Source organism: Cnephaeus nilssonii, assembly GCF_951640355.1.
Source record: "Cnephaeus nilssonii genome assembly, chromosome: 7".
NCBI classification, from domain to species: domain Eukaryota; kingdom Metazoa; phylum Chordata; class Mammalia; order Chiroptera; family Vespertilionidae; genus Cnephaeus; species Cnephaeus nilssonii.
Genome location: NC_137078.1, coordinates 102,078,401 through 102,088,363, shown reverse-complemented (window position 1 = coordinate 102,088,363; position 9,963 = coordinate 102,078,401). Strand labels below are relative to the sequence as shown.

Genomic DNA, 9,963 nt, shown 5'->3' with positions numbered 1-9,963 from the left:
AACCGAACCCTGACCTCCTGGTTCCTAGGCCGACGCTCAGCCACTGAGACGTGCGTGTCAGGAGTGGCTGTTTCAATAACAGGTTATTGAGGCCTCACTCCCGTCTCACCACGCGTCAGCGATCAGTCTGCGCACTGAGCCCCTTGTCCATGTTGTGCCGCCGCCCACAGCGTCTGGTTCCTGAAGCTCTTGTTCTCCCCAAAGGAACCCGTCCCCCCTGAGCAGTGACCCCCACCCGTCCCCCCTGAGCAGTGACCCCACCCGTCCCCCCTGAGCAGTGACCCCCACCCGTCCCCCCTGAGCAGTGACCCCCACCCGTCCCCCCTGAGCAGTGACCCCCACCCGTCCCCCCTGAGCAGTGACCCCCACCCGTCCCCCCTGAGCAGTGACCCCCACCCGTCCCCAGCCCTGGCCCGCACCAGTCTACCCGATCTGCTGTCTCCAAGGACTTCCCGGCCTGGACACGTCCCACGAACGCACCGTCCACGCGTGGCTGCTCTCGCTGAGCATCGGGTTTCCGAGGTTCCTTCCCGCCGTGGCTGCGTCAGCTCGTCAGCCCGGTACGGCCCGTCCTGCGTGGCGCCCGCAAACCCCCATCTCAGCCCCCATCGGAGGCGGCTTTCCGGTTCCTCCTTCGCTTCGATGGGAGTCTCTGTGGCGAGACGCGTCGTGGGCTCTGGGGCCGCAGGGGACCTTCCACGCCTGCTGGGGCCGCGCAAATTCTCCGGGCGGCGTGGACAGTCTTCCGGCCGCCCCACGCCCAGTGCAAGCGCACAGGCTGTAGCAGCGGCCCTGGGCTTGGACCCCCCCCCCCACCCCCGTGGGTTCTGCTGGCTGAGCTGAGCCGGGGACAGGCCCGTCCGCCGTCCTGGGCTGAGCAGAGAGGGCGGCCCGGATGCCAGGTGGCTTTTCTTATTTTGCAAAAAGCACACACGCGCACACACACGTTCACACACACGCACACACACTCACACACACACATTCACACACACATGTTCACACACACGCACAAACACACACACACGCACACATTCACACACACATGTTCACACACACGCACGTGCACATACACACACACGTTCACACACACACGTTCACACATACACACACACACACACGTACATGCACATGCACACACCAGGAGGGCCTCGGAGCGCAGATCCGATGGGAAGGCCGACTTCAAGGCATGACATCACTCGGAGAACATAAATCTTGGCTGTGTGATTTATTTATGTTAGGAATCCACACACGACGCGTTTTCAATGGCTTTGTTTAAGCGATCGCTTTTCCTTTCTAGTGGCCGGCGGAGCGAGGGTAAACAGGTCCAGCTGTACAAATTGAAGGCGGAGGTGAAGCCAAGGTGATTATTACACAGAAAAGCTGGGGGGGGGGGGGGGAGGGCGGCCCTCGTCCTCCGGATGAGAATCACCCTCTGCCGGGAGGTGCCCGCACAGCCGCCGCCGCTGATTCACGGCCGACGGCAGAGGCCCCGCATCTGCGGGACGCGGCCGTCTCTCTCCCGTGGGAACGGCTCGTCGGTGTGTAGTAGACGGCCCGTCCCCGGTGGGCCAGGCTCGGGCACACCTCGCTGACACGGGCCCTTTCTGAGCGACACCGTTCACGATGGGAAGACGTGACAGGAAGCCCGGATGCTGAGCCTGACGGGCGTGGCCTCTGAGCCCCAAGCGGACCCCGAAGCCCCTGGCTGGTTGTGGGGCCACCTCCCAGGGCAGTCCTGGGGCGGCCGCCCACGGGCCCTGGCTCCCCGGGGGGGCTGGACTCAGGAAGCCCCGACCCCAAGCGGCTGGGCTCTGGACCCGCCAATCAGCGTCGCGGTGGCTGCTAGGCGCACGTGGGGGCCGCCAGGCCGGGGCACCGGGAGCTCGCTCACCCCGGGAGGGTCCGGGCAGAGGGGCCTCCGGGTGCTGTGCCCTCGCCTGCGCGGGGCTCTGTCAGGCAGCGGTCCCCACGCCCACCCCGTGACCGCCTCCCCTGAGCCTCAGGTTCCCATTCGGGGGGCAGACGGCTGCAGGAGCTCCTCAGGGTCACAGGGCACCGGAGGCGCCCGCCTGGCACAGGAGACTGGCACCGCCGGCTGGATCGCTCTGACCGGGACCCCGTGGATAGTCTCCGGACGGGCACTTGCCAACCGTCCCGGCCCTCCTCCCGGAGGCCTGCAGGCGAGCTGGCGCCCTCCTCCTGCTGCGCCCCGTGTGTGTGTGTGCGCCCTGGGCACCTGGAGGCCTGCTCACGGCTCGGGCCCCTCCGTGGACCAGGGCTGGGGCGGGAGGCAGGCGGCCTTGGCAGCTGGTGCAGGGGCAGGGGTCACAGCACAGGCAATGCCTCCACTCCCACGTCCCCTCAAGGCGCCCGTGGCCTTCGGCCTTCCCTGGGCCGCACCAGGCCATGGGCCACTCCCTACCCGCCCAGCGCTCTGCGCTTCATTCCTTCGTGAGCCATGCATCCCTGCGCGGAGCTCCCAGCAGGCTCCAGGCCGCCAGGCACGGGGGCTTCCCGGGAGCCAGGTGTGCAGGAGCCCCAGGCGCCCCCCGGGGACCTCAGTTCCAGCAGCTCTCTCTTCCCGAGGCCTCTGGCGGCCAGCGAACCCGTGGGTGAAGGCGTGAAGGAGGGATGAAGGGACGAAGGAACGAGTGAGCATGCCTGGGCTCCCAGGTGCCAGGAGACCAGCGCCCTAAGGCAGCCTCCACTCGGAGCAGGGCAGACTGGGCCAGGCCAAGGTCAAGGGGGGGGGGGCTGACCCTGGAAGCCCCGAAGCCCCGCCTGCGGTGCCGTCCCTCCACACTCCCCGCTGCACCCAGCCAGGAAGGGGCTGCGGCCCTCGGCCCTCCCTCCCTGACCCCCCCTCGGAGCCCCTGGGTGGGCCCTGGTTCCGGGAGAGCAGGGGTAAGAGGGCACGTGGGCCCCTGCCACCAGCAGTCTTTGCTCCCACGACCCGCCGAGCTCCCAGGAAGCTCCAGTGGGGACCCCACACACATGCGTGGATCCCCACAATCGCTCCCCCCGCCGCCCCGCTTGTCTGCCCCCACATCCAGAATCAGGGCTCCCAGGGTTCCAGAGGGAGGGAGTGGGGAGAGGCTGGCTCTACGCTGAAGCTCCTCCTATCCCCCCGCCCTCCCAGCACCCCCCTGCCCGCTGCCCTGGGAGGGCCTGTGCCACAGGAGCCAGGCAGCCCTCCGCTGCCCCCACCGGGCACCGGGCACCGGGCTGGACTCCATTATCACCCTGCCATTCCGGGGAGTGAGGGGCTGCTCGGGGCTGGGACCTGCCCTTGTCACTGGGGCCTGGGCCACAGTCGTCCTCAAGGAGGTCTCTGAGCTGCCTGGGCTGCAGGGGCTCGGACCCAGAGCCAGGCAGTGTGCCCCGCCTCTGGGCTGCGGTTCCTTTATTGGGGGCTCAGGTCTGGGATGCAGGGGGGAGGGGGGCACTCTCCCTCCTTCACCCGCTCCAGGTGGCAAACCTGAGGCCTGAGCCCATTGCTTGGACCTGGGTGCCCAGCTTCTGCAGGAACCGGAGGCCCCGGCCCTGGAGGACTCCCTCACCTCAGCGGAGGGCAGGCATTTCCCTGCGGGAGGTCCTGGCCTCGCCCTTTTCTGGCCTCCCCGCCCCGCCCAATGAGAGATCAGAGGTTGATTAGCAAGCAAAGCCTGGGAGGGAGGGGGTGTCCGTGCAGCCCCCCCCCCCCCCGTCTGCTCCAGCCCCCTCCCTCTACGCTCCCCAGTCCTGCCTGGAAGCAGAGGGCAGCCTGGGAGGTTTGCTCCATCCCCTCTTCGGCGCCCCCTCCTCTGCCCCAGTCCCGCCCCAACACCAGCGGGATAGCTTACAGGAGGCCAAATGGCCCAGGCTTCCTCGGTCACGCCCTGGGGTACCCCCAGACTCGCTGGGACACGCAGGCCCCCAAAGCCAGGAACATCCACGTCCCATGTCCCCCACCCCCGGCGGGCGGGCAGGCAGCGTGGGGAGCAGGAGGGAGAGGGTGCGTTCCCTCCTAGGAGCTCGGCTGGGGCCAGGGCCTCTGTCCTGCCCTCCCTCCCTGGCAGCCCCAGCATCTGCCCTCCGAGAAATGGGGTGCGGGTGGCCCCTCCCCTGTGGGAGCTTGGTGTGGTGACCTCCCTGCATCCGCTGAGGAGCCTGAGAGGAGCCGAGGGCCAGCAGACCTGTCCAGGGCGGAGGGAGACCTCGTCCGCCCCCAGCCCCAGAGAGAGGCGCTCTGGGAAGGGGGCTCACAGAGGGCGGGGATGGGCAGAGGTCCCTAAGAGCAGCCTGCACGCCCCCCTTCGGGTCTGGTGACCCCTCTGGTCCCCGCCGCTCAAGCTCAGCCCCAAAGGGTGGGCTGCGTGGCGGTTTCCACCATCAGTCCTCCTCAGGCCCCATTTCACAGACGGGGAAACTGAGGCTTGGAGGAAAGCCTACTGCAGCTCCCGCCAGGGCCCCACCTGCAGGGGATCCAGCCCTCAGGACCAAAGGCGAACTTCCCTTCCCAAATAGGAGGGTTGGCGCGGGGAGGGGCGAGGCGGGGAGGAAGGCCCTTTGCAAACCCAGGTGTGGATTCGGGCGGGAGCCCATTGGGGCGTCTCCTGGGGGCCAGCAGCCTGTCTGGTTTCCTCAGCTCTCGGCCTTTGGGGCCCGGAGGGAAGGGCCCCCACCGGCGGCTCCCGGGATGGACGTGGCGTCCAGAAAGCCACGCGGCTCGCCGCTTTCGCTGTTGCTAGCACCCTGCACGCAGCCAGAACCGGAGAGGAGGCTGCGGCAGCGTCCACCGGGCGCCGGGCGCGAGCGGAGCCCCCGCCGTGCCAGCGCCGCCCGCTCAGTTCGCGGGGAGCCCCCCACACGCCTCGCTCAGCTCTGCAGGCGCCCAGGGCCGGCGCTGGGGGAACGGAGCTGCTCCGGGCAGCGCGGCGGGCGGCCGGGGAGTGCGGGTGGCGCGAGGGTCCCCTCTCCAGAGGTGCTGGCGATTTGGGGTGCAGGGTGAGCTCCTCCCAGCTCAGGAGGGACGCAAACTGAAGGGCAGAATTCGTAGGCAGATGTTGAAAGGCTCTTGGATGGAGCAGGAGAGCGTGGGAAACCGATTTCGTTTATTGCTCCCCGCGGCGGCGGCTGCCGCGCAGTTGCTGGAGCCCCACGGCGGGGCGGCCACGAGATTCCTGATTGCGAACCACGTGCGCTCCGCTGGGGGGGGGGCCGTCAGGGGGTCCCGGCACCTCGCCCAGGAGCCCAGTCCCTCCCGGCTCCAACGGGGAGTTCAGGCCCCTGTGTATCTCCATCTCTTCAATGAAAAATCAGAACAAAAAGGAAAAAGCTCCTGACTGTGCCCCCACATGCTCGTGAGGCCTCTGCATTCCTGAGCGATCGGGGCCCCGGCCGGGACCCCAGAATGCAGGGGCTGCAGAGAAATCTCGGGGCTCCCAGGAGGCTGCCCGTCTTCCTGGGACAAGGTCTTCTGAGGAAGGAGGTAGCTGTGCTGGAAATTGGCCCACATGGTTCCCATTCCTGGGAAGTGCTGGTCGGGAGCACCCCCAGGCCCCTGGGGACCCCATCCAGAACCAGGACGGGTGTGGGTGCCGGGAGGCCTCCGCTCTGAGCAGCGCAGGGAGCAGCCTTGCCATGGGGTTCGGCTTGGGCTTCGGCAGGAACTCACCGTGTCCTGTCCTTGGAAGTGATCTGGGGTGGGAGGGAGGCCGGGGCTGGGGGCCGCGGGGCCGCCCCAAGGGGAGGAAATGGCCCGGTGGGTGGTAGTAGTCTGTGCCCCTCCCCACCCCCTTTCTAGATCCAACTCTCCTGCTCACCATTCACCCTGGCGGGCGGCAAGGCCTCCGCACCCAGTCCCCCCCCCGAGTCTCCTGCGGGGCCCAGACCACCTCGCTTTCCCCTTTGCGCAGGGGGAACCCAACTGGCGGGTCCCCAGGCCGCCTCCAGCCGTTCCTGCTGCTCAGGTCCGGCAGACATTCCCCGGGGATGGGGCAGGCCAATGTGCCCCCAGAGAAGCCCGCATCTCGGCCTGATTCAGTGGCCCCGCGTGGGGTGAGGGCTGCTGGTGGTGGTGGGGGGCTGGTGGTGGTGGGGGGGGCTGGTGGTGGTGGGGGGCCCTCGGGCAGCGGGGGTCTGGGAGGAGCGCCCACGTGTAAACCGAGGGGGAAGGGCTTTCGTTCTCTTAGCTACTCGGCCTCTCTGAGCGGGAGTCAGGGGGTGAGCACCTTGACCTGGAATCCATGGGGCCCAGAACCGCTGGGGCAGAGCTTGGGGAGCACAAGGCGTGGGGGTTGGGGGGCTCCGGTTTCAGTGCACACGGGCTCTCCCCCTTGCCCCCCAATTGGGACCCGCCTCACTGGTCGTGACACTGCCTTGCTCACTGCGGTGCTGCAGGGCCTGCCTGGCTCCCCCAAACCTGACCCTTTCCCACAGGAGGCTGGTCCCCGTCCCTCGGGGCTCCCCGCTCCCTGGGAGGCTGGGAGCAGGCGGGGCTCCGGCCGAGGAGGCTCCCTGAGGCCGGAGTCCGCGGTCACGTCCTCTCTGCCGCCCCCTGACCCCACGACAGTCGATCGCAAGCCGCAGAGGGTAGGGCTTGTCCACGCAGCCAGCCCGGCCCACGGCTCTCCAGCTCCACGGTCCGGCCCGAAGCCTGCGCTCATGGGGTGAGGCGGGTACAGCCCCCCAAGTGGCCTGGCCCACCCGTCTCCCGGGAGCTGGGCGCACGCTGAAAACTGCCCTTAACACCTTTTAGTATCAACGGAATGAAAGCTGCCCCCCACCTCCCACACCTGTTCCCCCCAAGTCCCCCACATGTCTGCGGGCGGACACACAGCTGGGCCCAGGGGGACCTGCCTCTTAGTTCCCTCATTCTGGCTTTCGCTGGGACTCCGCAGGCCTGGCCGGCTCTCCTTCTAGGTCTGGCCACGCGGGGGCAGGGCCCAGCCAGGCCAGGACCATGGCCTTGGGGACGGCCTGCCTGGGCTCCTGAAGCTGACGGGGCTGACGGGAGGGAGACCAGGAGCTGCGGCACCTGGGGGCGGGGGGGTGGACATCAGGGCCTGTCTCCCCGTCATCCCATCCTCATCTCTGGATCCCTCTCCTCCAGGCCATGAGCTGCACTCCCCCCCCCCCCCCCGAGGGTGCCCCGGCCCAGCCTGGCCTGGGCTCAGGATTTTCACCTCCTGAGCTGGGGGAGGGAGCAGGAGAAGGCCTGCAGGAGCTGGGTGCCCCCCGAAGTCTGGGTCTCCCTAACCGCCTGGTCTGCTGGCTGTTTCCAGGGCCTGGGGACCTGCTGGGCTGGGGTCGGGGTGGGAGGGGCCCCTCTGCAGGGGGAGTGCTCACAGGCACCTTGCACTCTCCCAGGCCTCACCCCTAACCTTGCTGGGAGGTCTTGGGGTGCAGAGCATGAGGGTGACCTGGGTTCTCTCTGGTCAGCAGCCCAGCCGGGTGAGGCCCACTGGCTGGAGCCTGCCCTGCTGGGGGCGTTGGGGGAGCAGCTTCAGAGCTCTGGGGATCAGCAACCTTCCCCCTTGCCTCCGCCAGCAGCCACCCTCCCCACCCCGCCGGAGTGGCCCTGGTCCCCAGGAGGCACAGAGAGCCTGGAAGCAAGGCCGGGGACCCCCCCCCCCAGTCCAGCTCATGGGAAAGATAGGGTTTGGGGGTTGAGGGGGGCAGATCCTGGAAAGACGGGGTGGGCCCTGGTGCGCAGTCCCTCCCAGGGCAACACTCACCTGGGGGCCTGAACCAGCCAGGCAGCTGCGGTGCCTTCTCTTTCCAGGCGCAAGACTGGACCCCCGGCAGGGAGCCACGTCGGGGTTCGAATTCCACGGGAGGCTGAGGAGGCGCAGGGCAGAAGGCCCGGCCCACGCCGGCTGGCTCCTGCGAAGCGGCCGGGTCCAGCTTCTCCTCTGGGACACGTTGGCCCAGCGCCCCCTGCTCTCCGGCCCTCTGCTTGCTGGGGGTCTCGGGTCCGAGTGCAGGTCCCAGGGGAGGCACGGGGTCTCACTGCGCACACGGGGAGGGGCATGGCCAGGAGGCCCCCCAGCAGCACAGCCCTGACCCCTTCCCTCCAGCCTCAGGTTCCGCCCAGGTGGCTCCGAGTCCGCAGCCGGCAGGACCCTGGTTCTCCAAAGGCGGGGGTCAGGCCTCCGGTTCCTTGCAATTCGTTCTTGAACCCCAGACAGGCGACTGAGAATTCCCACTGTCCCCACGCCCCACGCAGAAGCCCTGCCTGTGCGCGGCCCGGCCCTGTGCACGGCCTCCGCGGGTGAGGGCAGCGGGCCCAGGAGCCCCCCGTCGGCTCCCGCCCTCCTCCACCTGCTCCGCGGGCCCTCCCTCCGGACCCCACACACCTGGGCCCAGAGGCAGGGGGAGTGTCCGGAGGCCCCGGTCCCCGGAGGCCGCCCAGCTCCGGGAGCCCGCCCGGTACTCACCTGGGGGCCGGAGGCGGGAGGGAGTGCGCAGGCTGCCCCGGTCAGCGCGGTGCGGGACGCCCCGTGTGCGGCCGGCTGCCCCGCGCTGCCTCCGGTGCCCGCGCCTTTCTGCCCGCAGCTCCGCGCGGACCCCGGGCGGCGGGTCTGAGTTTCGCCCGCCGGCCGGGCAGCGGCGAGCACGGAGCTGGCGGCGCCGGCGCTGCTGTTTTTGAGCCGCGGGGCCCGGAGCGGCAGCGGCTGGGAGTGGGGAAGGGGCGGGGCGGGGGCCCGGGGGCCCGAGGGGGCGGCCCGGAGGGGGCTTCGGAGGAGCCGGGTTCGGCCGGGGCGCGCGGACCCCGACACGCCCTTGGGCGGCCGCGGATCAGGGGCGGGGGCCCGGGGGACTCGGGGGGACCAGCGCGCTGGGGCCACGGTGAACGCAGAGCTGTTTAACCAGCACGAAAATGCCAGAAAACGAAGCCAAACCAGCCAGACCCGCGTCGCAACCACGGGCGCGCTCGCCCCTGCAGCCGAGGAAGTCGGAGGGCGAGCGCGGCCGCCACCCCATCCCGCGGCGGGGCGGGATCGGCCGCACGACGCGACGCAGGGAAGGGGGGGGGGGAGTCCCCTCGCCTCCGGGGCCACCTGGGTCCTTTTAAAGTGTCCGGGGTGCGGGCCCCGGGCGGGAGCGCCCGGCCCGGAATGTTTTCTTAAAGGGCCAGTTCCGAGCTGCGCGGAGGACGGGGGTGGGGGCCGGGGGCGGGGGGAGAGATCAGTGAGGTGAAGCCCGGGAAGGCCGCGGAGAGCCCCCCAATCCCGCGCCGCGGCGGCGGGCGGCGGCGGCGGCGCGACGATGAGGATGATGAATACATTGCAAAGTTTTTTTGGCCCCGGCGAGGGGTGTCAGATTGAGCGCTCTGTGCGCATGTGCGAAGGTGTCCAAACTGACAATGCTGGGGAGATGAAGATAGTGTGTGGCTGCTTCTGGACTCGGGGAGGAGGAGAGAGATTCCGCGAGCCGACACCATGCGATCCAAGGCGAGGGCGCGGAAGCTAGCCAAGAGTAAGTCTCCCGCGCGGCCCGCCGCGCCCGCCGGCCCGGGCCGCGGGGCCGGGGCGCCCGGGCCAGGGGTGCGCGTCGGGGCGCGGCCGGCGCGCCCCAGGCTCCCGGCCCCCGAATCGCCGGCGCGGCTCGGGGGCTGCTCCGCCTCCCGCGCTCCGGGGCAGCCGGGCTCGGCGCGGAGGCTCGGGGCGCAGGGCCGCGCGCTCCCCGAAGGCGCCGGCCCCCTCCTCGCCGAACCCCCTCCCCCCCCCCCCTTGTCAGGCGCTCGGGCCCGGGAACCCGAGGCGCGCGGTGGGGGCCGGGGAGGGGGGCGGAGGGGGAGGGCTGGGGGTGGAGGGGAGCGAAAAGCGAAAGTTAGCGAAAAGTTGACGAAAGGGGAGAGCAACTTTTCCCTCCTCGCTCTCCGCTCTCTCTCCGAGCGGCTCCCGTCCCGGTCAAGTCATGTTCCGGGCTTTTGAAATAGTGGGCGCTAGAGCACCGCCTTTGGCGTCCGCCGGCCGG

The 9,963-nt window shown here is 69.7% G+C and overlaps 1 protein-coding gene and 1 long non-coding RNA gene across 6 annotated transcripts in view; one reads left to right on the top strand and one right to left on the bottom strand.

Annotated features, from left to right (window-relative positions):
• Positions 1 to 1,206: 1,206 nt before the first annotated feature.
• Positions 1,207 to 8,572, bottom strand: LOC307103205. 2 transcript variants are annotated; one of them, XR_013813797.1, is made up of 3 exons: positions 8,421 to 8,572; positions 7,719 to 7,992; positions 1,207 to 7,018 (listed from the first exon to the last, which is right to left on the bottom strand). It is a non-coding gene; the product is annotated as an uncharacterized lncRNA (long non-coding RNA). The 2 variants fall into 2 exon arrangements; XR_013813798.1 differs by lacking the exon at positions 8,421 to 8,572 and having other exon boundaries at positions 7,719 to 8,403.
• A 721-nt stretch (positions 8,573 to 9,293) lies between these two features.
• PRDM16 (PR/SET domain 16) overlaps positions 9,294 to 9,963 on the top strand; it is a 278,461-nt gene continuing 277,791 nt past the window's right edge. For all 4 annotated transcript variants that reach the window (XM_079777319.1, XM_079777318.1, XM_079777317.1 and 1 more), the window contains exon 1: positions 9,294 to 9,462. In XM_079777319.1, the coding sequence (XP_079633445.1) occupies positions 9,426 to 9,462 (37 nt within the window). In that variant the 5' untranslated portion in view covers positions 9,294 to 9,425. The remainder of the gene's footprint in view (positions 9,463 to 9,963) is intronic.